Raw genomic sequence first — 23,904 nt, forward strand, 5'->3', positions numbered from 1 at the left:
GAAATGCGTAAATGATGACATCCCAGATCTGGCTATTCCCTTTTTTGGCTCTCCTTTTATCGATTATCGAGCTCAGTTCAACTGCATTATCTCGCTCTCATTCTTCCGATGCGTAGCACATGAAGTCAAAATACATCTCTTCAAATGAAACTCTTTTGGTGGAGATTTGCGCTATGAGCACCTAGATTAAGCTTTCTTTCCTGCTGGCGACTGATGAATGGCCGCCGGGCACACCCATTCGAGGACGGTGAAGACCGCCGCCTGAACAAATAAAAAATAACAAATTCTTACAGAAAGGGTGTAATAATACAACCGCCGGAAATATACAAGACGGTATGGCATGCACGGAAGTGGAAATCGATGCCGAGGACGTTGTTATTGTTCTTAGTATCCCTATCTAAGCAACATCACAGCGTAGCGACAGTATACAGGGCTACATTCGATGTCTAACTCTTATGCCCTTCTGATTGCCTAAAATAACAACAAATCAGCTCAGTTTCCAACAGCAGCAGCAGTTCTCATTTTGCGATTTAAATCACCTGCCGAACAAGATTAATTCATCACCATCATCGACGCCGGACTCACTCTTTTCTTATGGGAATTATCACTCGCTCCGGTCGGTACAGCGCTCAGCCAATTTCCTTCTCCCCATCGATGTCCACTCCAAGGCATGTCGTCTCCAGGCTCGGTACCTGTCCTTTCCGCCGCTACCCAAGCCGAATCCGTCTGTGACGCCTGCGTAGCAATCACTGAACCTGCAGTGTTTGTCGCCTCTGAACCGCTTCCATCTACACCATGGATGACCTCGTATAATGTGGAACCGCCATACACTGTGAAGATTTCTACGCTGGTGTAACCTTGCCCCTCTGCCGCAGATGTAGCCTGAACAGCTATGAACTCAGAACCATCGGACGATGGGACTATGGTAGGCGTGGTCAACGTTGTTTCAGCGACCAAGTCCATCTCTGGCTCTAGGTAATGGGCTGCGTTCACAACGGAAGACTGAGCGGCGATAACAACAGAAGTCTGGACCGGCGCAGTAATCGCTGTCGCGACCGAGCTCGACATAGCCTGTGCTACAATGCCTGCAGCCGTCTGAGTAGCGGTGACAGTAGTAGCAATTGTCGTTGCGCCGCTACTCGCCGCACTTGTCTCGTCAATTTGGATAGCAGCAGCCCCGTCCACCCCGGTTGCAACTGTTGCAACAACATCCAGCTCCCCTATCGTTGCGATACTTGTCGGGCTTGGACCGACACTAAATGCCGTGCTAAATGTAGTGGCCATACTCGAACACGTCGCGGTGGCATTTACATATTTGGTTGACGCTTCTTTTGCGCCAATATAGTCGGAACCCGCAGGACAAAACTCAACAATATAGTCTGGAGAACCACCGCATGTCCACAGGGCTGTGTGGGATTTCTCGTCGTAGGCATACGCGTAGGAAGTATTGCAGTTATCTTTAAAAAGCGCATAGTAATCAACACCACAGGCTAGACAGAGGGCGGAATCGGCGTACGCCCCTATTGCGCTATCTTAGCTGACAAGCTATAGACATAAAGGATGGTTGACTTACCAGTGCAGCATGCTCTATTGCCATAGAGCTCCTGACCGAACCCCCTATTACAAGGGGCAATACAACCTAGATTTACCCCCTTCTGATCAAGTGATGTCCTCAACAAAGGCGGACAGAGGACGTTGATATTTACTTGGCATTGCGGTTGGGGGCAGGTGGAAATGGATGGGATGATGTTGAGCGGAATATTGAAGCCATCAACGAGAGAGATGTCATAGTTGTCTTCCTTCCCGGGAATAAGAGTGAATTCGGCTAGATTTGGTAAGTTATATGTCTCTTACCTCCAGGCTGGACTACTCACCCAAAGTTGCCGGTGGCTGATCTGAATTTTCACAAGTGATGTCCCCATTTTCCCCTGAACCACACTGGCCAGTCAAACATTGGAAAACACCATCCTGAACGACACACCCAGTCCTAGCCCAGATCCGTCCTGCTGTCCAATCTTCTGGCACGGTGAATTCAGTCTGGCCGCCAGCCGCAAGTTCCCAACCTGTCGCTTGGTCGGGTATGAAACTTCCGCCGGTGTGCATACCTGGCCAAATAGTGGACGAGCATGAGTTCTTGACGGTGATCTGTCGGGCAAAGGGGGATGGGATTAAGAGAAGGGGAAGGAGGAGAGAGGGAAGAAGAGGGGGCATAATTATATTGCGGGTGCAAAGAATGTAGGTTTATTGTCTAATACCTCGTTCTTATGGCATTCGATCCTGTCGATGATCGTTGGCGAGTTCTTCCGGTAACCGAGGTGGTCAGTGAGTCATAAATAAGCGTTGCAAACTAAAAAGAGCGAAAATTTCTATGGAAGACAACAGTTATACAATGCGATAACGTTTCGCAGCAGACTGTCATGCTTGGATGGCGGGTTGGCGGGGTGCAATGGGTTGTTCATTGCTAAATGAGTAAACAGTACGAGGATTATGGGCAACAATGGTTCAGCGCGGACATGAGACGCTGACCCTTACCTGGCATAAGTAATAATTTGCTCGACCCAAAAGAGCGTCAGATGTCAACGCGAAAGGAGGCGCACTGTGTTCCAGAAGAGGCGTAAAGGATGGGCGGCATGAGCCTGGGCGTGTTGTTTGTTGCCAGTCGCTAATATCATTGCCGTGGCCCGGCCTGGAGAACAATGGAGGCGAAGGGAGAGAGGAAGTAGGGAACATGCTTAGATGGGGAAGGGGAAAGTATGTTGAGTAGGCCTTGGATCGATCTGTACAAAGTCGCGAGGCCTTTTCTTGGAGGGCTCAGTGGGAACATAGCATGGTCTTTTGTCTCGAGTTTCGATGGGTATGTGCGGTGTTGATGTCGGCTCGCTTATGGTCTGTTTTCCTCCAGCTCACCTGAAGTCTAGACCTTCCGTAATTTCGTACCCACCGGATAAATTGTTAATGAACTGTTGTTCAAGGATGGTTAACCATGGCTGTAGACCAAAGAAGGATGGAAAATGAATGATGAAGAAGTTTGACCTTTCACAGGATCTCAGTAATGGTGTAATCTTCCTCCCACATTGTTTTATCTCAGTTTAAGGCCCTAGCTTGCTTACAATTGTTTTCTTCCGATAGCCCCTGCTTATTACTTCGTTGTCACTTTTCCAGTCGCAGATTCCGCATTACCGCACCCTTGCAATTGAAATTTTGAACCTTTTGAGCCAAGTCTGTCAACTGTCTCTTCCTGTTATAAATAATGACGAAGGCGCTGTGGACTCTTAAACATAATTAATATGCCTGCAAAGTAATATATAGATGAACTTCAACAACAACACCCTCTATTCGTTCATTCGGCAGGGCTCTTCTTTCCTTCTAACTAAGTATTATTATGCAATCTTACAGCAAGGCAAGCGCCGCAACTAAGTTTCTTGGGGTTCCAAAGGCGGGACGGACGGTGGACAAAAAAGATAAGACGTCGGCTACCAGCCTCGGTCGCTCAATGAATGAATTTCCATCTATGTAGTCAAAAAACGCTGAGTGTAAGAAGAAAATTGAGAACAGAACGAACGGACGACCGAAGGCGAAGGATGATGCGTGACCATGGAAAGAAGACCGACTTCCCGGAAGGAAGTGCAATGAACCGTTTTGCGCAGCAGATAGAGTCGTACTTCATTTGAGCTCGGAAGTCAACCGGAGAAGAGGAAAAGGACCTGCAGCATGCGCGCTACGACGACGAACGGATTGATCACGACTTCGTCGTTGTTGCACTCACGGATGAGCCGCGTCTGGTAGAGGCTTTCTGCAGTCTGTACTCTGTCCATTAACCCGTTGTGAAGCCTTGATCATCTCTCTTCCTTTGTCTTGAGCGAATAACACTTCGGGAATTACTCCCCCGGGCGGGCCCGAGGAGGAAGGATGTAAAAGTTCCATCGGGAATGACCGACATAACTTGCGATAGCGTGATGATGTGCCATCTTTATCAGCAGTTGTTGTTGCTGTATTATTAAATGATGACGCATCTTCTATTATTTGTAAGAACCGATGACAAATCAGTAGTGTGCCCAGCGGGCAGTCGCCTCCATTTTAAGCATCCTCGTTAAGGGAGCCCCTTAAGTAGCTAACAGCCATTTCCCCTTCTTCTTTCTTCAACAACCCACAATGAAGATCGATGTCACAGTGCGTACTAACATTAAAATGGCGAAACAGGAGTAGTAGCTCACGCTCCCACAGTCAGATGTGATCTGCCCTTTCTGCTTGATTGGTGTCAAGCAATTACTGGCCGGTTCGCCTTTTTAACAATCTCTGTCTTGTGCAAGCTTATCCTAATGCAGCATTATTGCCACTCGATTAGCCATTGACAAGTACAAGGTCACCCATCCCGATGCTGAATTCAACATTCGTTTCCTTCCTTATGAACTCAACTCCGGCTTGACAGAAGAACCTATTCCACGAAAACAGTTTTATGTTACCAAGTTTGGAGAAGAGAAGGCTGCGCAGATTTTGTCCATGTTACCAGCCAAGTACGAGGCTGTGGGATGCAAATGGTGAGTCTGCCATGACATATGTCTTTTGGTAGCGTCTGGGAGGTGTTGCCACCGCGATTGGAGATGAGCACGGAAATTCAAGGAGAAAGTAATAGACAACTGGGAGCTGACAAAAAAATATCTCTAGCGATCTCTCTGGCAACATCTCCTCCACCCAACTCGCCCATCGTCTTCAAACCTACGCACTTTGTCACCGCCCTTCTGCCCAATTACCTCTTGTCCTCGACATTTTTACCGGCTTCCATTCTGAGGCTAAGCACCCATCTGACAAACCATGGCTCACCTCTTTGGCTGTCAAGCACGGTATTTTCCCTGATGAGAAGGCCGCGAGGGAGTGGCTGGACGGGAAACAGTGTGATAAAGAGGTGAAAAAGGCTTATGGGACCGCGAGGGATTTGGGTGTAACGGGTGTACCCTTCTTCGTGTTCCAAGACAAGTACGCCGCGTCTGGTGCTATGGGGACGGAGGAGTTTGTTCGCGTGAGTTTTTGTCGCTTGTCTTAACTAACGTGTGCCTTCGCTGACCAAAATGTCATCTTCGCAGTTGCTGGAAGAGATTGACCAACGAGAAAAAGTTTTCAGCGAAAAGTCTGCGCCTGCTTTGAAAAGTGGCGAAACGTGTACCAACGAGGGTCTTTACTCTTTTGTTCAGAATAATGGTTGTTGATTGGAATTTTTTTTTGGGGAGTTGGAATAGCTCATACCAGATGTGCTTACATACATGTACGGAAGATTCTAATGTGCAAATGATGTATGTATGCCTGCTCTATCAAACTCTACACCCGTCTGTACAATCTGTACCAATATCTTGTGTTCTCCAATTTACAAGCCCAACCAGCTCCCACTCCCTCTTCAAATCTGAACCATCTACTGTCCTCTCCTCGCACTTTCTCCCAGCCCTTCCCCTTTCCTGTCAGCATCGCATCTACCACCATCCACGCCGGCCATTTTCTCCCTTCTGAACCGATGGCAAATTCGGAAATGTCAGAAGCAGAGTCGGCAATGAGGAACAGAGTACCAGGCTTGCATTGCGTAGTCAGCGTAGCGAATAGGGAAAGGGTCAATGGCCGAGACTGGGTGAGAAGTTCGGCGAGAGTGAAGAATAATGTGATGAGTGCAGGTGATTTGCGAGTAAGAAGTCCCTTCCAATCAATGGGACCCCAGGCAATTCCCTCCATGATCTCCCCATCACCATCTTCTTTCTCCCCCTCTTTTGCTGCGGTGGGCTTAATGGAAGCAATCAAATCTCCCTTCACATACTCAACTTCCAGCATGTCCTCAGTAATCTCCCAATCCATTCGAACAGCACCTTCGAGTTTTTTTAGCACATTATGCCAGTTACCAATGTCGATGCCTGTCCACGTCCAGGAAGGGTGGGAGCGAGGACGAGCTAGAAGTGTGGAGCGGATGAGAGCGGAGATGGCGAGAAGCTCGGAGCCTGCTCCACCTCCTAAAGATAAAATGTGATGTGTCGGTTTTTCGGCGGGTGAAGCGTTGCCAGACGCCTCCTTGCCCACCTTTTCGGATCCTTCTTTATCTTCCCCCTTTTCCTCCTGTCCTTCTTCCTCCGCTTCTTCCTCATCTTTATCACTCTCATCACCTCCCAAACTCAATTGTCCAAGCTGCTGATCCACATCGCCCTCTCCATCAAAAACTTCCCCAACCAGCTGGCCCATCAACTCCCTAAAACAAGCCGCCCTGCTAGGCACCCATCTCCCTGCATAACTTTCTAGTAACCCTTCCGGCCCACAAAAGACCTCTAACCATTTCTTGTCATACAACAACCCCTTAATTTTCTGAATCGTGGGTTGGAACTCGTCGGACGAGAGAGTGGAATGGAGTGCGCGGTGAATAAGAGCAAGAAGCTCAGAGTCTGGGGGGTTGAATGGCCCCTCCGCGGGGGGAAGAGGCAGGTTGTCAGGGACAGGAAGTGGGGGTGTCTCGGATCGAAGAGGTGGAGGGTGGTGCAGTTTGCGGGTGTGCGTCTGTTGTTTCTTTCCACCGTGTTTCTTAAGGGGACCGCCGGAGCGTGATCTATGGGTCATGATGATAGATTTGAACCTTTAGGGAGTGGCAGGAAAGCTCAGATATACACCTTGCAGCCGTTAGGTGGATGTTGTGACAAGCATGACAAGCATGATGAACTTCATATGTAGGAAATTTAAAATTCACGATGAAAGACCTGGTGGTGACCTCATCATTTTAAACCCCACTCAAGCCCTGCTTTACGTAATATGATTATATCTCCGCCAAATTCCGCCGTCCTTCGCATAAAAACGAGACCGAATTCGCAACTCTTGTTTCTTTTCTCTTCAGATCAAAAAACATGGTTTTCCATCTGCCATGCTCCTACGTCAGATTATTCTACGCGCTAGGGGTGCTCATGGAGATTCACTAGACGGACGGATTAGTGTCTCGAAACTATTAGGAAACCCTTCTCTCGTTGCCTACGTGGTATGAGAGTCGGGTGCTGAATGTCTCGATACAGATTTTTACTGGGGCTTGATGTGTCTTTTATGAATGTATGGGTTTTTCAGGCCAGCTTGCCTCTTTCTGTTCACGCTTCTTCATCTTCCCCTGTCCCATGGCATAACTTCATTTGAAACTGGCGTGCCCCGGTTGCAGGAATGAGTATCGATTATTGATGTGCAACAGACAAGTGCAATCATTGTGCACCGGCAATCCTCAATCCTGATTATTCTCATGCAATGGGGAACCTAGCCAGAGAGGTATCTGCGGCTATGGGAGTGTTTTGCCCATGACTTGGAAGTTGCGATAGAGACAGCAAATGTAAAACTACCTGTTGGAAGTGCGCATGATGCTCATTTTATCTTCAACACCACCACTACGTTACAAAGAAGACGAGGGCAGAGAATGAATCATCGATACCCATTGATCTTCTCGATGCGTACTACACACCATTGGCAATTTTCCCTTATAGAACCGACCTCTGGCTACCACATGTACCAAGAGCGAAGAATTATATGCAGAATCGAAGGAGATATGAGGATTTAAATGAAATTACAGCAATCAAAGTACAAATTACAGCAAACACGGTGATGATGTATCATTTGAACTTACAGCAAACGCGGATCAAATTTACAGCAAAAACCTAACTCGCGCATGCAGAAGTGTCCCAATCTCAGTGCGTTCCATCTTTCGAGGCTTTGGACTCCATAATATGGAAAGCAAAAACAAGAATAACATGGTAACATTTATCTACACTTACATATCTTTTAGTGAGCGCTGCCAGCAATAGAATGCCGCATTATTGTGAAGAAGTATGGCATATGTAGAATTAGAAAAAAGAGAAGCCGTTTATAACTCCCGAGCGGAGGAGGAGGATGGAAGATCATTATGAAGGAGGGAGGGTAGTGTTTTTACAAGCGTGCATGAGCTTTCAAGCAGGGATGTTCCTTCCTGCACTCCCACCATTTCACACCATCATCTAGGTTTTGCCGCCACCATGCATAGCAGGTTAGCCGATCGTACGAGATTGATCTGCAGAAGAAAACAAGTTAAGCGCTGAATTTATCCTCAACGTTTTTATAAACATCTTGTTCCTGGACCGTACGTGTTCCCGTTCAGCCGGTTCATTTCGATCTTCCATCATCACACTTTGGAACGGCAGCAATATCAACGGTGACTGTATTATATCTGTCTCAACCTGTTCGCTCTTGTATACTACCAGCAATCAGTTCAACACCGTTCGACCTCTGTGTTCCCTTCCAACATGTCAGGAAACGTGGCTTGTGCGCGCGTGAGATCGCAGTCCTCGACATTTTCACCTCTTGAGACTAGAGACGGTGATGAGCAAGAATCAAGCTCGTCGGATTCTCAGCATGGAAGTAGCAGTATGTTTTGGACTTCCTGTATAAGATGAGCTTTGCTCCTGAACACGGAGCTGACGAAGCCTGCAGAACGTGGACCCCAACGGCGAGCGACAGGTCAGTAACAAGCTTGATACAGGTATTGCACGAATAGCTCATCGACTTTGTAGACCTGCCGTCAGCCGCCGACCTTTATGTGCCTTCACTACCAGGTCTCCCTGAGATGGCCACGCACCCAACGCATCCGCTGAATATATATGCTGGCATGCTGCCTTCGTATCCTGGAGAGGGCAAGGTTGGAGGTGAAGGCCAGACTGGGAAAGATGCCAAACTCTAGTAAGTCTACAATAATGCTCCCAAGATCACCGTGGAACGCATGGGCGATTTCGTACTCAATCCTTGCCTTAGCTTTTTGATGGCTAAAGCGCGGCGTAACGCTGGTAAAGAACGTGTCATCTTCTGGTTCAACGGAGGTCCTGGCTGTTCCTCTTTCGATGGCTCTCTCATGGAAGTCGGTCCATTCCGAACTGTTCCCGCCACCGAGACGACAAGCGGCATGGTTGAAGCCAAGCTTGTAGAAGGTGGATGGGAAGAGTTTGCGACTGTTGTCTTTGTGGATCAACCACCGGGCACTGGATACTCTTATGCGGCAACAGATGGGTATCTGCATGATTTCGATGAGGTTAATAGTGACCTTCATGGATAATAAGGTTGAAATGCTGATATCGATCAATCTTTAGCTCTCTGCGCACTTCATCGAGTTCTTGCAGAATTTCTATACCGTTTTCCCAGAGCTGAAAGGTGTCGACACCTATCTTGCAGGAGAGTCCTTTGCTGGGCAATACATCCCCTTCTTTGCCGACGCATTGATCAAGTCTATTGAGCTTCCAAACTTCCCTCTCAAAGGTATCGCCATCGGTAATGGGTGGATCGATCCTAAAGAGCAATATCCGGGATATGTTGAGTTTGCTTATGAGAAGGGCTTGATAGTCTCCGGAACTCCGGTGAGTGAAACCTTGTTGGTCTATATAAGGAGCGAGCTGATCAAAGTTTAACTGAGTAGGAAGCAGAAGAGATGGAATCTGCGCTGAAACGTTGTCAGGAAGAGATGGACAAGTACTCGGATCCATTTACAACACCCGTAAATATCAACAACTGTGGGCAAGTCATGGACTCTGTCACCAGGCCTTTTACCCAAGAGTACGTACATTGCCCTGCTTTCCAATGAATATAAATTGACAATGTGCCACAGACTGAACGGGAAAAAGGTCTGTATGAATGTGTACGATGTCCGACTAGTTGACGACTTCCCTGCCTGTGGTATGAACTGGCCACCAGACTTGCCCGATGTCTATACTTTCCTTCGTGTGCGTTACTTCCCTATCCTCCGTATCTTAAACCCTCCAAGCTAACCTTCCTCATCACAGCAAGATGATGTTATATCCGCCCTCCACGCCACATCCAAAGAAACCGCCTGGGTCGAATGCAACAATAAGGTCTCTTACGAACTCAACCTCAAAAAATCACACATGTCAGCTGCCTTACTTCCTAGTATCCTAGAAGCAGGCGTGCCAATTTTGATGTTTGCTGGTGCGGAAGATCTGATATGTAACTATAAGGGGATTGAAAGGATCGTAAACGGTTTAGAATGGGATGGTGAGAAAGGTTTTGGGGTGAGTAGTCGGTCAAGGAGGTGATTGTGAAGTCATGCTAATAAAGATATAGAATGCTACAAGCCAGGAATGGTATTTTAATGGTACCCAAGTCGGGACATGGCAAACATCTCGAGGCCTCTCATATGCCAAGGTAAATATTTATTCTGGTGCAAGATTCCTCCTAATAGAATCTGTTAGATTTTTGACTCGTCACATATGGTCGGCTTTGACGTCCCTCACGTTTCCAACGATATGATTATGCGCTTCATGGATGTTGATGTCTCCCTTCTGCCTGGTATGACTGCTCAATGGCCCTCACGTATAGGCGACGATGAGCGCACCATGATCCATGTTGGTGACGGCGAATCGGGCGGAGTCCCCTTGATCGAGGGTGGCAATACTGACTGGGAGGGTGAGCATAATTTGTTCAAGCAGGAACTCAAGCAAGCTGACGAGAATACACTTTGTAGCCTGGTACAATGCCATTTTCGCCTTCCTCGTCCTTGGTATTCTCGTGTCCATCGCCGGCCTCTATTTCTACTTCCGCCGCAAGCCCGTCTCATACCGTTCCCGTATTTCTCTCAAGCAAAGAAGCAGACGTCACCGGGGCCATGATATGGATGAAGATGAGGCTGCTGAGCGAATGCCTCTAGGCTCGGAGAGGTTGGAACTGGATGATATTGAGCGGGCGGAGGGGTATGAGTTTCATGATGGGGATGGTGAGAGGTATAGTAGGGAAGGTAAAGGAAAGGGAAAAGAACGGGCAAAGGATAGAGAAGAAGTCGTGTTTGCGCTTGGGGATGACGATGAGGATGACCATCATTAAAAAGTGCAGCCCATGCCTCATCGCGAGGGTTGTTGTTGTTGGATATTAGATTGACCAGATGTAAATTTATATGCCACATGGAAAAACGATTCATAGAAGCACTGCCTGCTGTTATCAGATAGTTGCATTAAAAAATATAAATCCGGTATAATAGTGTATTGTACAATTCGGTTACTTGATTCTACGAAATACAGCATCCACAGCACTTGCGGATCAGATAGGATAGGATAAGATGGTTTTAGTCCAAAACTTGGATCTAAGCTCGACCCCATTTCCGTCGTCTGGGAAGGAAAAAGCCTGGGTGGAAGATATTGATGGACAAAACAGCGATAAACATGGGGATACCGTCCAAACAATCCTGATAAACCTCTGCACGCAAAATGAGCTCGATACCATTGACAATGGACAGACTTGACATACCACGAGAAATGACGTATCCGTTCCAACCCTGTACAAGCTCCACTGATCGATACACACCTCGAATGATAATCATAAGACTACAGATCGCTGTACCCGCCATGACCCACCACCAGCCCCTAACTACAGCACTCCTTTCAACTTCATCGTATTTTTCACCCTCAGTCCCCTCAGTTGCACCACTGCCTGTTTCTCCGATAGGCTCATCCACCACTTGCCTGAGCTTGCGCTGGTAAGGCTTCTTCTTCCAAGCTCGATACATAAAGTCACAAGCCAAAAGTGAAAAGATGATCATGCTGACGAGCTGGAAGATGATACCGGCAACCATGATGTTGGTAGGCGATTTGGGGACAGGGAATTCAGAAGAGGCGGCCCATCCACCACCGACGGCCTGGAGAATGAGGGAGATGACATCGCAAGTAACGAACAAAGCCACATACTACGCAGTCGATCAGCTTAATCTGATGCGAGTGAAGCATAGGGAACACAATACTTACTGCCTTGGGTGCTAATATAGAGTATTGGCGACCGAGGTTTTGGATAGCGATACCCAGAATGGTATAATCCCATGCTAGGGGACACATCTGATCAGCTGTTGACTTTATCGCCACCCTTCGCAAATTCGCGAGCCAACCTACCACTGAAGAACACTGGTGCGATAATAAGTCTGTACGTTTCTGGTCAGTGACCATCCTTTGAGACGCGGAGCTATCCAAGAGATCCGAAGGAACGACTTACGTGATGATTTGCATCAAGAACGGCGGGTTGTACAAGACATTTTGATTAGACCAGTATCGTCCTGCCCATCCTATGATCTCAACTACGTTATCCGTTAACAACTGCCCTCACGTTACGCTACACGGACAGCAAACTTACGAGCAACACCGACGGCTATAGTAGGGAAGACTATCCAGTACTTGAATATTGTCGCTTGGACAAGGTGAAGAGCCCCAGAAACTGAGAAGAGGACAATGAAGAGGATGGTGACCCACCCTGTGGGAGTGTAGTCGTATGGCGAGGTCAAGCTGTATTGATCACTTGCTGAAGGCATGTTGTTTCGATTATATTTGTAGTAATCACGATTCTGTTGCGAAGGGTCAGGCTAGGAAGATGTAAAATCGAATGTGGATGCCGAGGGGATAAAGAAGCTGTCGATTGCTTGTTGTGTTTTTGTATGCGACGCCAAGATAATCGTTTAGCTGACAAAATAATCAATCAATGGGTTGAGATTCTGAACCCCGCTGTTTAGTTGTCGGCGGATCCAGCATGAAAGTTTCAGGAAGCGATTGTTGCTGCTAAAGGAAGTGGGGATTCTTGATGGATGACAAGTGCTTGGTGGAGATGAGAACTGGCGGGACACACAATAAAACGAATCGCTGGACAAAGACGTATACGGGCGGTTTCAACAGGCCGAAGCCCGTTGAAATGCGCGTTGATGCCCGTTGACTCGGCCAAAGCAAAGATTCCTTCGTCGGCAGCAATCACACTTTCCTCTTCCATGCTTCTGTAAATTCTTTTCTCGATACTGTCTTTCAGATGCCACTATGCCTCTTCCAGCCTTCACGCATCGCATCTGAGCCCTAATCACAAATCGAAAAGGTATCGCACTCTGCGAAGTGCAGCTGTTGATGAGGCTTCGACGGAAGGAGTTTTGTAGCCAGCACGCCGACGACGCGGTCTGTGATGACGAATGCCCTCTTTATTACGGAATAATATGTAGCCTGCCGATGATGACCGCCGCTCTTCGGCAGTCGGGCAGCAGTCACTGCAGCAAGTAGAAAGGTACTGTAGAAAGAAGCTACGGCTCTCTTCATCTCTGCTTTTGATTGAACGATGTCCCAGTGGTAAACACTGAACATCTCACCAACTTCTCAAGTTCTCCTCCCTCCTCTAACGATCGGTACCTTGGATAACGGAAGAAAGATCCAGTCCAGTCCGACCTTACAACGATAGCAGAGCACCATGTCCCTTACCATCAAGGACCGGCTGCTAGGCTATACTAGGCGCGATCGGTGTCGCCAACCATTGATCCATAAACTGATGGTCAGTTACCGACCAATAGAAGACTGCCATTTTGCACTGGGAGATGCATAATAGTGCTTCAAAGCAACTGACACAAGGATAAAAAGACTCTTGTTTGTATTATTCAACGTATTTTGGACAGTGTTACCCCCCTCGTTCCGCTGATTAGCTCTAATTTCTTATTCTTCCAACGGCCCCACATCGATTACAGCTTCTTGTTGAAAGATGGGACGCCAATTGTGCGCTCTTCCACCCCCGCCTGGGGAGAAAACCCCCGAATGGGAGACATTGATAGCGACAAGAGCGAGCACCACCTATGGTTACAAGCTCATCAAGCAGGTAGGGGGCAGTTGGCACAGCCTCAAGGCTAATCAGGTCATATGATAAAAGAGATAAGCTTTGGCGGAGTCGACTACGGTCTCTGAACCGAACCCCGGGACCAAACGTTGTAACAGGAGCTCCTCATCGAGAGAGGATAGCAAGAAGAAACAATCGACCCCACAACGACGACTTACGGTATCATAGAGCTACGTTGCGATCGGTCAGAGCGAATTTTAGCCAAGTAGATAAAAACTTACTGTTATCGGTTGCTAGCCTAGAAGGATATTGAGCTGGCTAAGTGAAGATTGAGGACTTCATTCGATTGATCGACAGCCCGGGCCGACACCGTGCATATAATTGAAAGAAGAAACCCAAATGTTACACTACTCCTGCTTGCTTTGAGTGTGACCATAGGTTAGCCGCTAAGCCATATATTAGGAAATAATAATGAATATGAACAGCGAGGAAATGCAAGAAGAGCGAGGAGGGCAAGACTCGAAGCGGAACGGACGTGAAACAAATCAAGCAAAGTCAGCACCCGCCCACCCTCCTCAATTATTTTATACCGCCGATTACACGCGAGCTTTGATACTTCTTATAAGAAGGGCGTGGTCGCGGAGATCTAGGCTCACTCCGCTATTAATGATCGTGCTGTTTCTCTGCGGACTTGTTACATGCTCGACTGCACGCATAATAAGAGGAAAGTCTCTCGCTTCATTTCAAACGGCAGGATATATATCTACTTATAATAGAAATTAACAAGCTGCTCGTTAAATTTGAGCAAGTTTGGCCAAGGATTCTACTCAAAAAATCCCGATCTAGTTTCACAGCCTGTGAGGATGGTAAGTTTGGACTTGAGAATACTGCATGATCGAGCTCACACGCTACTTGCCATCAGTCTGTCACATTACATACCAACCTCGGGGATATCAAGGTAATTACAGTGCCAGTTAATCTATATCTCGTTAAAAAGTTGGCTAAATTAACTCATAGATCGAACTCTTCTGCGAAAGTGTCCCAAGAACAGCCGAAGTCCGTTACCCAGTCGTCCAGCCGTAAACTCGAGCTAACATCTTGCTGTAGAACTTTCTGGCACTTTGCGCCTCTGGTCAATATGATGGCACCCTATTCCACAGGAATATTCGAGGATTTATGATTCAAGGAGGAGATCCGACAGGGACAGGAAAGGGTGGGCAGAGTATTTGGGGAAGACCGTTTTCAGACGAGATTAGGCAGACCCTGCGGGTAAGTCGGAATGGTGGAATGGGTACGGGGTAAGCTGATTCCATGTGTGTGCAGTTCAACAACAGAGGCATGGTGGCGATGGCCAATGCCGGTCCAGATACGAACAAATCACAAGTGCGTCTTCGTTCCCTGGACCTTCGCGCAGATGATGCTAATCGTATAGGATTAGTTTTTCATAACATATGCGAAGCAACCAAGCTTGGACGGGAAATACTCTATTTTTGGCAAGTGAGTGAGACAAACCAAAGTGATAACCGGAGAAGGAACATTAACCAGTTTGCAGAGTAATTGACGGCATGGAGACCCTCGATTCCATGGAAAAGACTCCTGTTAACCCCAAGAGCAGACCGTTACAAGAAATCAAATTGCTCAACGTCACCGTACATGCCAATCCCATAGCAGACCAAGCAAAGGGAGGATTAGCCTAGGCTTATTGTGTATGAAGGGAGTTAGATTCAAGGAGATGTGGGGGTGTCTAGACGGTAAGAACACACTAAATTGTAAACCGGCGCATCGAACAGATGCATTCTATAGGTACATTACACGCAAAACTATTACAAAGTGCAGCTAGCTTGGTTTTTTTCGATTACTCCCAAAAGGATATATATAAAAAGTATCATGAGTACCAAGAGTTACTTTGAATTTTAATCTCTGCGTAATCCCGATGAGGGATTTCACTGTGTGTGATTTCGAAAGTTTCTTTGGCGATCTACAAGGTAAAATGTCAGCTAGACCATTGCAATATTCCTCGACATCATTATTCACCTCCCATGTCTCCATATCCATCTCGAGCACGGCTTGGTTCTTGGCCTGGTCACCACCTTCCCCGATTTCCTCGTGCACCGTTGAGCCTATACCGAGAGATTAAAAAACGACTCTCAATCATGTATGCCAGTTATACTCACGGGCCATCACTTCGCCATCCTTCTTGACATAAATACCTGCTTGTCCTTGGTTGATAAGGAAAGAAAGGTAGAAGCAATTTTCGACAGTCTGACCGAAGTCATCAGGGTTGACAACGAGGCGGAAAAAGTTGACGCCTTCCCCATCGGGATCCAAGCGGGCAAGTGTCTTCATAACCTATCCAAGCGATACAGTCAGCAATCATGCACCATGCAATTTTTTTTCGCTCTTACCGTCTTGACATTGGTGGTAAATTCGTCGCGAGATTTGGTCGAAGCAGTTTGGTTTTGCACTTCGATGGGTCGAGTTTCCTGGGCGATGTCTGCCTTCGCACGCCTTTGAGCAACTTTTCGGACTTTGGGCTCTGCTTGCAAAGGGCCATACCTGCGACCACGTTAACGACATCGCACACATCACAGGTTGTGACTCTGGCTTACAAGAACTCGGCACCAGGAATACGTCGATAATATCTCGCTGCCATCCATCCAATCTTCTCCCAGTCACCAAGAGCACCCTTTCTACCTCGAGGTTCTGCCCCTTCTTCTTCCTCGTCAGAGTTGATTTCCGCATCCATCATCTCCACACGGTCAAGACCTAAATGACCTTTCATTCTGTTGTCCACGATCAGCCACCATGTCTGAGAGCGATACGACTGCCATACTTGATAAGGAACTCGTCAACATCAAAAGTCACGCCGTCAATCTTGAAGCGTTTCGCCAAGCCCATGGCATTTTCAGTGTTCGTTCGCAGAAGATTCGCATCCAAAGTACCGATACCGGTGTCCTTCACTAATGAGTAAATAAATCAGCTTCAATCTTTTAGCTACAATGTACATATCTCCCACCATTCTGGAACAGCAATGCTTGTTTTTGCAATGCTTGAGCAAGGTCACGGGCGGTCGCATTAGCCAAGTTGGCCTTCAACTCTATTATACCATCTCCAGTCAGCTCCATTGGATAATATAATCGAATTATAAGCCCCTCACCCTCAGCTTCGCTCTGAAGTGTCCTGTATTCCTTGTTCAGCCGTTTTTGTTCTTCGGCGTCCGGTCTCTGAAAGATCTCAGAGACATCGGTGACTTTATGTCGTTTTTGTTTCTGAGTCGCCTCATGAAACTCATCTCGCAGGCTGTAGGACGTTCTCCTTTGAGAATCCTCCGGTATTTGCGATGGTCCTGATTCTTCGGACATTGTTGTTGATGCGGGAGTTATTTATTAATGGAAAAGACTTCAATCGCAAACAAAAAGGAAACGCGATTCGAACGCGAAGGCCAATATTGGTGGTGGGCAGACGCGACGCGCGAGATTTGATTCCGTCGGTTGACCGGACCTCCACCGAACACAGACTCCTAAGTCAACGAATGTTGAAGTGCTCATCTTTCGCCTCTTCCTACCTTTTAAGCAAAGGAATACAATTGCAAGCTCAATGTCGGCTCCGAATCGCGTACCCGACTCACAACCAAGGTAATTGTCCTTTTGGAAATATGGAAGATTAGCCTAAAACTTGTGACTAGTAGCGAAACAGGAGATGAGCCGCCTCTCAGTATCGTGGAACCAGGTGAGCTTTGAGGTCCAGCCTTACTTTCGTGTCTCTGACATGAGCATTATAGACCTGGAGAAGTACGCCTATGCCTTTTTACCTCGTCATCAGAAGTCTAACAATCGACCGTCAGTTGTTTTCGTATTCTCATCGCTACCGACAACCACATAGGATATGCGGAGAAAGATCCGGTCCGAGGACAAGACTCTATCAACACTTTTCGGGAAATATTGGAGCTCGCTAGAGATCACGACGTCGATTTCATTCTCCTTGCAGGTGACTTGTTCCATGAGAATAGGCCAAGCCGAACTTGTATGCACCAGACAATAGCTCTACTAAGAGAGTTCACCTTGGGTGACAAGCCAATTGAAGTAAGTAAATCTGGAGTTGTATCCCTCCCATGTAGCTCACGTTTGTAGTTCGAACTTTTGAGTGATCCGATGGATGGGTCTACGCCTGGTTTCTCGTGAGTGTTCTCGCTGAGAACCTCTCGCGGCTGGTTGACTCGAAAGCAGTTTTCCGGCTGTCAACTACGAAGATCCAAATATTAACATCGCCATTCCCGTCTTTTCAATCCATGGCAATCATGACGATCCTCAAGGCACTGGTCCCGTATGTTCAACCTTGCCCCTTTTCCCGTGACGTGTCTGACCGTCACAACAGGAGGGTGCACTATGTGCATTAGATGTTCTTTCCGTTTCTGGAGTCCTTAACTACTTTGGAAAATCAGACCTTGTCGCTGACGAAAGTGCCGCCGATAACCCAGAAAAAGGTATTCAGATCCGACCTGTTCTTCTGCGAAAAGGTACAACGCATGTGGCACTGTATGGTTGCGGTAACATCAGGGATCAAAGAATGTATCAGGAGCTACGGGCAAACAAGGTCAAGATGTTTATGCCGACAGGAGGAAATGTGCCCGATAGTGATTGGTTCAACATTCTTCTTGTCCATCAAAATCGGTGAGTTGATAAATTCCTCTCGGAATCAATGCAAAAGTACAGTGTTGACACTATTGTTTCCGCACAGCGTCCGACATGGCCCTCAGAATTACGTTCCCGAGAACATGTTTGACGATTCTATGCGACTTGTCATTTGGGGCCATGAGCACGATTGCAGGATCACCCCCGAGAGCGTCGCCGATAAAAGTTATTTCATAACGCAGCCTGGAAGTTCGGTGGCCACCAGTTTAGCACCAGGAGAAGCAATACCCAAGTACGTAAAACGTTTATTCTCTGACGGATGGTGAATGCTAACGATCTGTCCAGGCATGTTGGGCTTCTATCTATTCAAGGATCCCAATTTCAACTCGAGGAAATACCTCTCAAAACCGTGAGGCCGTTTGAGTTGGACGAGGTTGTGCTGTCGTACGCTGCAGAGCAAGGAGCTGTAGATTTGAACGATAGGGATAGTATCACTTCTTTCCTTCGAGAACAAGTGAGTAATAACATAAGGTGTTTTGCATTTTGCGCAGCCTTCTTGCTGATTGCCGGTCCATAGGTGGAGGCATTGATTCTGCAGGCTAAAAAAAATTGGAAGGAGAAGAATAACGGCAGCACCAAAAACATGATGCTTCCCCTTATCAGACTGAAAGTAAGTAATTCAGTGACTAGTATTATATGAAGCCTACTCTCATGCGCCTACACTGCAGGTCGAAACAACGGATGCCAAAGAGATGGTCAATCCGGTCAGATTCGGTCAAGAGTATGTCAATCGCGTTGCCAATCCTCGAGATATCTTGCAGTACTACCGTAAGAAAAAGAATGAGCGAAGTGAGTAATCAGTATCCTTCAGTTTGATAGACATATTGTTGACGCAATGTAGAGGTCAAGAACAATCCTGACATGCCGGATATCGACCATGATGAGTGGGAAGAAGATCCCGAATCTTTGACTGCCGACGAGCGACTCTCCAAACTCCGTATGGCAACGCTTGTCAAGCAATATCTCCAAGCTCAAAGCTTGGATGTGTTGGTGGAGAACGGGATGGAAGATGCTGTGATGCGCTTTGTAGATAAGGATGATAAGGATGCTATCAAGGAGTGGGTGTTGTTTTCCTATATATTACATCTGTTCTGACTGACACGCGCTAGCTTTGTGGCCGACACTCTCAGAATGGTGGGGAGGAAGATGAAGGAGAAGGAGGTTAAAGAGGATGACGTTGATCTTGCGGTGAGTGATCCATATTTCCATTGTACCGTTTGCCTTGCTGATTGTGCAATTATTCGATGGGTAGATGGCCGAAGCAAAAGTGAAGTGAGTTTGACCCTCTGAAACTCAATCCTTGAAAGAATCAATCAGCTAATGGTAGTGACTTCCAGAGAATACAACAGATATGCTGACAGCAACCCAGTTCCTCCTCAAGTATGTACACTGACTGTGTCTTTCGGTGATTATGCTGATCCATAACAAAAGAGTGTCAAAGGGAAGAATAAGCAGCGGGATTCAGATGTGGATAGTATGGGTAAGTGACCTGTTAAGATTGAGATTCTATTATGCTAACCATAAATTAACACAGCGGCAAGCGATGACGACATGGATTTGGACGAGATGCCGACTCAACAGCGAGCTCCGGTGAGACGTACAACCGCGAAACAGTCAGTTAGGTCAGCGAAGGGCAAGGGCAAACAGCCTCTGGTGAGTTTCATTAACGTGCTCTATTAGTGTAGCAGTGCTGACCGATAGTTTTCTCAGTTTGATGACGCTTCAGAAGAAGAAGAAGAAGAGGAGGATGAGGAAGAGGAGGAAGAAGAACCTGCACCCACAAAAAGTCGAGGACGAGCAGCAGCGGCTTCGACCAAGAAGGCACCTGCGAAAAAAGCACCTGCAAGAACGCCTGCTAAGTCGACGACAAAGGCACCAGCTAGAAGAGTTCCTACAGCCAGTCAACGCTCGACAGGGAGAGGAGTAACGCAATCACAATTAACGTCGGTGCTTTGCTTTTTGAAATTCGTGAAAGAAGCCACTGACTTACGCGACATAGGTTTTCAAGGTCTGGTGCAGGCAAGGCATCAGCAGTGCCAATCGAACTGTCATCAGATGAGGATTAGACGTGAATGAAGAGGGAATCTGCGCAAACTGTAACTTATTTTCAACGTCAATAAATTTGGATCAGAGTGAGATCTAGCCCACTGCAATAATTTAAGAAGATTCCCTTTCTATGCTTAATGATCCTTTATAGCCCTTTACTCGTATGCCACGGTCATTGTGGAAAGTTGTGAAAGTTCGTGCAGTCGACATCCCATGCATCCCCTAATCAGTACAAACTTTTGCTATTGCTTTTACTTCTGACTATCTTTTACACACATACCCCATGGTGACTCCATAACCCTCAAAAGGAAAGAAAACAGAAATCTGAACATTCTACTCCTTCGCGACCTGGAGGACTATTCGGCCGGCAATCTTGCCTTCTTCGAGACCCTCGTAGACGCTGTCGTAATTAATCAGCAAGTGGTCTTGCATTATAGATAATAACTGAACTCACGCCTTAAGGTCGGCAAGAGGCTTCTGCTCAAAGATGACCTTGACCTTTCCATCCTCAACAAGCTGGAGGGATTCGATAGCGTCCTGTCGGTTACCAACGTAAGAACCCTGGATTCGGATACTCTTGAAGACTGTCCAGAAGACGTTGGCACCCATCTCAGCGTTGGGGAGACCGACAGCGACCAAAGTACCAGAGGGCTTTAGGTAGTCGATAGCCTGAGAGTAACCAGTCTTGTGGGAAGCAGTCACAACAGCAGCGGCTGGACCTTGACCCCCAGTGGCAGCCTTGACGTCGGCAACGAGGTCTTTAGTGGTCTTGAAGTCAACCCAAGCATCGGCACCGAGAGACTTGACGAGCTTCTCCTTGGCAGCCCCAGTGTCGATGGCAACGACCTTGAGACCCATGGCCTTGGCGTACTGGATAGCAAGGTGACCGAGACCGCCACCAGCACCGGGAAGGGCAACCCAATCACCGACCTTCGTGTTGGAAACCTTGAGTGCCTTATAAGAGGTAACACCAGCACAGAGGATAGAGGCGGCACCAGCAGAGTCAAGGGACGGCGGGATGGGGGTAACGTGGTTGACGAAAGAGACAACGTATTCGGCGAAGGTACCATCAATGGTGTAGCCAGAGAGCTCTGCGTGGTCACAGTCTGGACGGAAGATCAGCTTTGGAAGCAAGTCCAGATGCATGGAAGATACTCACTCATCTCGAAGCCTCGTCGGCAAGCCTCACAGGTGAGACAGGAGTTGGCGAGCCACTTGATACCCACTCGGTCACCGAGCTGGACGGGGGAGTTGACAGTGTTAGCACCAATGGCGACAATGTGACCGACACCTTCACTATTCGTCAGCGACTTGCTCCCCCATAAGAATTCGATGGGCGAGGGAAACCTACCTTCATGACCACCAATCAAAGGGTTCTTGGGGGGAATTGGCCAGTCACCCTGCTTGGCGTGCAAGTCAGTGTGGCAGACACCGGTATGGGTAATCTTGACGAGACACTGGCCGGACTTGAGCTCGTTGGCCTGAATGACCTTGGCCTGGTTGTCAATCTTGATGGGATCTCCGACCGAGGGGACGACGGCAGCAGTCTGAGTCTTGGGGATAGAAACGCCTTGAAGAGTGGTCATCTTGTTGAGTTGTGTTTGGAGTTTGGGTCTAAGTTAAGTCTGGAGGTTCTAAGCCGTAAAGTGCCGGAGTGTCTTTGTTGCGATGTTTGTGTGAAGGAAGGGGGATAATATGTGGATGGAGGTGGCCGTTATATAGCTTGCGCGCTGGAAAATGTGAACTTGTCATTTCATCGCTCTGGATACATAGCCGGATAATGAGCCGGTGAAAGATAACTGTGGACGGCACATGACATGTGAGGTGCCTCCCGGGGTCTTATATACCGGCGATGCAGCGATGGGCGGTAGATCGTAGATAACAAACTCAATATTGCGAGGCTGTTGGGGAATTAAGCTAATCTCTGATTTGATTAGCGGCTTAATCGCAGTGGTTCCCTGGGCTCCCGCGGGTTTTTGGGCCGGTGGGGGCCGGCTCCATCTCATCTGACGTAAACCTCGGTCTCTCCACCCCTTCCACATTCCTCATCTGCCTCGACAAGTGCATGCATGTTAACTTCTAGAATGATCTTGCATACTCCTTCCGTAACCAGGATATTCAGCCCCATGAGTGTGCGCTACAACAGGCCAGAGATCAAAGCAGGCTCGTAGCACTTTGATAAAACCGAAAGATAGGCGGTTATCATTAAGCGGAGACGCGTCCGATCAAATGCACGACGCGCTTGTTTTACCGTTTTCCCATAAAAAGTATTTTCATTCTTCATCATCGGGCGTTTTCCGCGATCGGTAAAAGGCTAATTGCCGACGAGTAGGAATGATAAAATACATCTACGTATAATCAATAACCTTTAGAAGTTTGAGCAACGAGCTAAAGGTAACGGTAGACGACTTTCCTATGCTGCTGTCTCAACGCCGAATCTCCGAGAGCGGATGCACAATTTCTGTCTCTCCTGCTTCACCATACGCCTTACGCCTTGCCACACCGGCTATTCAAACCTAGAGGCTATACCCCGCAACAGTAGTTGCAGAAGACTGCGCGCTTTGATGGAATAATTATTAGTATCCCCATAAACTGGTTATGCGGATGAATAGTTGCCGGCGGATGAATGAGTTTCAATTAACCAGTGGTGTATATCTTTTGGAACTAGGATCACAGCGAGCGAGGATCGCATAACTATTACTACGTGGCGTAGGTGGTGGTGGAAATGAGGAGTGCTATACTGCTCTTTTGTTCCCTCGACAAATACAATGGTCCCAGATTCTGCAATGCACTTCAGACCGACGGCGATGGTATTCTCTCTGTGTCGATGTACGGTTTCAGTACCATTTATCACTACTACTCCTGTGGATTTCTGATTGTATCGTACGCGGTCGTCAGAGGTGGAGGATTGATCGGCCAGTTTTCTTAGAGCTTTTTAACACTGTTCAAACACCGGAAGATGTCATCACGAGTTGCATCAGATGATGGTTAAGTCCACTTCGTTGTATTGAATGAATAGATGCACGTTGCATGCTAATTAATGTTGTGTTAGCCAGTAGTAGTGAGCATGACAAAACTCGCAAACTGACTCATAGTAGTATGTCAGAATGTGACAGCGCGGAGATTAAATAACACAGTCGGATCAAGTCTAAAACTGGATGGCAACAAAGGGCGTCCAAAACGATTCCTACCTTATCTTTTCTGCCAACGAAGCATTTCACGTACACACTCTTCTGCCCTCCCAGCAGAAACAGTCTTGCGAAACACCGCGTCGTGACTAAAAAGATAGCAGTCCGGCGGTCGCAAGTAACTTTGGCATCCATACCATTTTCAATCCTCGAGCAAGCGAGAAAACCCTCAAATATAACCATCCATGAGAAACATCACCATCTTGCAAAATAACGGAACAAACCCAATGGTTATCTACCACCAAAACCTGTATACATACAGTTTTCCTATTCCATCATCATCTCTCTTTCACCTGAAGCTCCTTCCGATTTTGTTCGGCATACGAATTAGACATAGCGGCGTTGATTAACGCGTTACGTAATGGACGATAGAGGATAGAAGCTTCATCTTTCAT

The 23,904-nt window shown here is 47.4% G+C and overlaps 9 protein-coding genes across 9 annotated transcripts; 4 read left to right on the top strand and 5 right to left on the bottom strand.

Annotated features, from left to right (window-relative positions):
• Nucleotides 1-118: 118 nt before the first annotated feature.
• CNE00630 (conserved hypothetical protein) lies at nt 119-3,207 on the bottom strand. Its single transcript, XM_024657151.1, has 5 exons — nt 3,111-3,207; nt 1,875-3,033; nt 1,574-1,825; nt 586-1,520; nt 119-539 (listed from the first exon to the last, which is right to left on the bottom strand). The coding sequence occupies exons 2-5, from the start codon at nt 2,209-2,211 to the stop codon at nt 531-533; spliced, it is 1,533 nt and encodes a 510-aa protein (XP_024512840.1). The 5' UTR covers nt 2,212-3,033; nt 3,111-3,207; the 3' UTR covers nt 119-530.
• An 866-nt stretch (nt 3,208-4,073) lies between these two features.
• Nucleotides 4,074-5,271, top strand: CNE00640 (conserved hypothetical protein). Its single transcript, XM_024657152.1, has 5 exons — nt 4,074-4,170; nt 4,225-4,276; nt 4,346-4,538; nt 4,666-5,017; nt 5,082-5,271. The coding sequence occupies exons 1-5, from the start codon at nt 4,153-4,155 to the stop codon at nt 5,202-5,204; spliced, it is 738 nt and encodes a 245-aa protein (XP_024512842.1). The 5' UTR covers nt 4,074-4,152; the 3' UTR covers nt 5,205-5,271.
• CNE00650 (cytoplasm protein, putative) lies at nt 5,225-6,682 on the bottom strand. Its single transcript, XM_570785.2, has one exon. The coding sequence runs from the start codon at nt 6,580-6,582 to the stop codon at nt 5,314-5,316; it is 1,269 nt and encodes a 422-aa protein (XP_570785.1). The 5' UTR covers nt 6,583-6,682; the 3' UTR covers nt 5,225-5,313.
• A 1,427-nt stretch (nt 6,683-8,109) lies between these two features.
• On the top strand, nt 8,110-10,923 carry CNE00660 (KEX1 protein precursor, putative). Its single transcript, XM_570787.1, has 11 exons — nt 8,110-8,391; nt 8,458-8,484; nt 8,538-8,703; nt 8,776-9,049; nt 9,108-9,371; nt 9,431-9,567; nt 9,620-9,734; nt 9,795-10,040; nt 10,093-10,173; nt 10,221-10,434; nt 10,493-10,923. The coding sequence occupies exons 1-11, from the start codon at nt 8,271-8,273 to the stop codon at nt 10,846-10,848; spliced, it is 2,001 nt and encodes a 666-aa protein (XP_570787.1). The 5' UTR covers nt 8,110-8,270; the 3' UTR covers nt 10,849-10,923.
• Nucleotides 10,924-10,968: 45 nt separating this feature from the next.
• Nucleotides 10,969-12,647, bottom strand: CNE00670 (conserved hypothetical protein). Its single transcript, XM_024657153.1, has 6 exons — nt 12,142-12,647; nt 12,004-12,085; nt 11,904-11,932; nt 11,763-11,836; nt 11,269-11,704; nt 10,969-11,217 (listed from the first exon to the last, which is right to left on the bottom strand). Exons 1-6 carry the CDS (start codon nt 12,314-12,316, stop codon nt 11,105-11,107), a joined length of 909 nt encoding a protein of 302 aa, XP_024512972.1. The 5' UTR covers nt 12,317-12,647; the 3' UTR covers nt 10,969-11,104.
• A 1,636-nt stretch (nt 12,648-14,283) lies between these two features.
• Nucleotides 14,284-15,510, top strand: CNE00680 (conserved hypothetical protein). Its single transcript, XM_024657154.1, has 7 exons — nt 14,284-14,450; nt 14,507-14,542; nt 14,602-14,640; nt 14,692-14,853; nt 14,908-14,967; nt 15,023-15,081; nt 15,137-15,510. Exons 1-7 carry the CDS (start codon nt 14,448-14,450, stop codon nt 15,279-15,281), a joined length of 504 nt encoding a protein of 167 aa, XP_024512845.1. The 5' UTR covers nt 14,284-14,447; the 3' UTR covers nt 15,282-15,510.
• Nucleotides 15,362-16,982, bottom strand: CNE00690 (nucleus protein, putative). The gene is made up of 8 exons (XM_570791.2): nt 16,742-16,982; nt 16,601-16,681; nt 16,418-16,544; nt 16,194-16,367; nt 15,990-16,140; nt 15,759-15,933; nt 15,619-15,704; nt 15,362-15,562 (listed from the first exon to the last, which is right to left on the bottom strand). Exons 1-8 carry the CDS (start codon nt 16,944-16,946, stop codon nt 15,470-15,472), a joined length of 1,092 nt encoding a protein of 363 aa, XP_570791.1. The 5' UTR covers nt 16,947-16,982; the 3' UTR covers nt 15,362-15,469.
• A 152-nt stretch (nt 16,983-17,134) lies between these two features.
• CNE00700 (meiotic DNA double-strand break processing-related protein, putative) lies at nt 17,135-20,560 on the top strand. The gene is made up of 19 exons (XM_571170.2): nt 17,135-17,219; nt 17,270-17,313; nt 17,366-17,375; nt 17,429-17,666; nt 17,715-17,761; nt 17,811-17,907; nt 17,959-18,254; nt 18,322-18,507; nt 18,561-18,729; nt 18,793-18,885; nt 18,944-19,064; nt 19,117-19,333; nt 19,385-19,463; nt 19,528-19,547; nt 19,613-19,655; nt 19,707-19,755; nt 19,810-19,928; nt 19,986-20,218; nt 20,275-20,560. The coding sequence occupies exons 1-19, from the start codon at nt 17,182-17,184 to the stop codon at nt 20,339-20,341; spliced, it is 2,166 nt and encodes a 721-aa protein (XP_571170.1). The 5' UTR covers nt 17,135-17,181; the 3' UTR covers nt 20,342-20,560.
• Nucleotides 20,522-22,145, bottom strand: CNE00710 (mannitol-1-phosphate dehydrogenase, putative). The gene is made up of 4 exons (XM_570793.2): nt 21,673-22,145; nt 21,481-21,612; nt 20,776-21,427; nt 20,522-20,721 (listed from the first exon to the last, which is right to left on the bottom strand). Exons 1-4 carry the CDS (start codon nt 21,905-21,907, stop codon nt 20,655-20,657), a joined length of 1,086 nt encoding a protein of 361 aa, XP_570793.1. The 5' UTR covers nt 21,908-22,145; the 3' UTR covers nt 20,522-20,654.
• Between the last annotated feature and the right edge of the window lie 1,759 nt (nt 22,146-23,904).

The sequence above is a fragment of the Cryptococcus neoformans genome, assembly GCF_000091045.1.
Source record: "Cryptococcus neoformans var. neoformans JEC21 chromosome 5 sequence".
NCBI lineage: Eukaryota > Fungi > Basidiomycota > Tremellomycetes > Tremellales > Cryptococcaceae > Cryptococcus > Cryptococcus deneoformans.

Excerpts from the sequence above, each read along its gene's own strand:
- CNE00630 (XM_024657151.1), bottom strand. The coding sequence starts at position 2,211 with ATGCCCCCTCTTCTTCCCTCTCTCCTCCTTCCCCTTCTCTTAATCCCA. Across the intron at positions 1,826-1,874 it reads TCAGCCACCGGCAACTTTGG|CCGAATTCACTCTTATTCCC; the intron begins GTGAGTAGTCCA and ends TACCAAATCTAG. Across the intron at positions 1,521-1,573 it reads CAATAGAGCATGCTGCACTG|GGGCGTACGCCGATTCCGCC; the intron begins GTAAGTCAACCA and ends ATAGCGCAATAG.
- CNE00640 (XM_024657152.1), top strand. Across the intron at positions 4,277-4,345 it reads TGTCAAGCAATTACTGGCCG|CCATTGACAAGTACAAGGTC; the intron begins GTTCGCCTTTTT and ends CCACTCGATTAG. Across the intron at positions 4,539-4,665 it reads GAGGCTGTGGGATGCAAATG|CGATCTCTCTGGCAACATCT; the intron begins GTGAGTCTGCCA and ends AAATATCTCTAG.
- CNE00650 (XM_570785.2), bottom strand. The coding sequence starts at position 6,582 with ATGACCCATAGATCACGCTCCGGCGGTCCCCTTAAGAAACACGGTGGA.
- CNE00660 (XM_570787.1), top strand. The coding sequence starts at position 8,271 with ATGTCAGGAAACGTGGCTTGTGCGCGCGTGAGATCGCAGTCCTCGACA. Across the intron at positions 9,050-9,107 it reads ATCTGCATGATTTCGATGAG|CTCTCTGCGCACTTCATCGA; the intron begins GTTAATAGTGAC and ends ATCAATCTTTAG. Across the intron at positions 10,041-10,092 it reads ATGGTGAGAAAGGTTTTGGG|AATGCTACAAGCCAGGAATG; the intron begins GTGAGTAGTCGG and ends ATAAAGATATAG.
- CNE00670 (XM_024657153.1), bottom strand. The coding sequence starts at position 12,316 with ATGCCTTCAGCAAGTGATCAATACAGCTTGACCTCGCCATACGACTAC. Across the intron at positions 11,933-12,003 it reads TTCTTGATGCAAATCATCAC|ACTTATTATCGCACCAGTGT; the intron begins GTAAGTCGTTCC and ends AGAAACGTACAG. Across the intron at positions 11,218-11,268 it reads CGGATACGTCATTTCTCGTG|AGGTTTATCAGGATTGTTTG; the intron begins GTATGTCAAGTC and ends TTTTGCGTGCAG.
- CNE00680 (XM_024657154.1), top strand. Across the intron at positions 14,854-14,907 it reads AGATTAGGCAGACCCTGCGG|TTCAACAACAGAGGCATGGT; the intron begins GTAAGTCGGAAT and ends ATGTGTGTGCAG. Across the intron at positions 14,968-15,022 it reads CAGATACGAACAAATCACAA|TTTTTCATAACATATGCGAA; the intron begins GTGCGTCTTCGT and ends GTATAGGATTAG.
- CNE00690 (XM_570791.2), bottom strand. The coding sequence starts at position 16,946 with ATGTCCGAAGAATCAGGACCATCGCAAATACCGGAGGATTCTCAAAGG. Across the intron at positions 16,368-16,417 it reads GTTGACGAGTTCCTTATCAA|AATGAAAGGTCATTTAGGTC; the intron begins GTATGGCAGTCG and ends CGTGGACAACAG. Across the intron at positions 16,141-16,193 it reads ATTCCTGGTGCCGAGTTCTT|GTATGGCCCTTTGCAAGCAG; the intron begins GTAAGCCAGAGT and ends ACGTGGTCGCAG.
- CNE00700 (XM_571170.2), top strand. The coding sequence starts at position 17,182 with ATGTCGGCTCCGAATCGCGTACCCGACTCACAACCAAG. Across the intron at positions 19,464-19,527 it reads AGGATGACGTTGATCTTGCG|ATGGCCGAAGCAAAAGTGAA; the intron begins GTGAGTGATCCA and ends TTCGATGGGTAG. Across the intron at positions 19,756-19,809 it reads TTCAGATGTGGATAGTATGG|CGGCAAGCGATGACGACATG; the intron begins GTAAGTGACCTG and ends AAATTAACACAG.
- CNE00710 (XM_570793.2), bottom strand. The coding sequence starts at position 21,907 with ATGACCACTCTTCAAGGCGTTTCTATCCCCAAGACTCAGACTGCTGCC. Across the intron at positions 21,613-21,672 it reads TTTGATTGGTGGTCATGAAG|GTGTCGGTCACATTGTCGCC; the intron begins GTAGGTTTCCCT and ends CGAATAGTGAAG. Across the intron at positions 20,722-20,775 it reads CCTCTTGCCGACCTTAAGGC|CGTCTACGAGGGTCTCGAAG; the intron begins GTGAGTTCAGTT and ends TAATTACGACAG.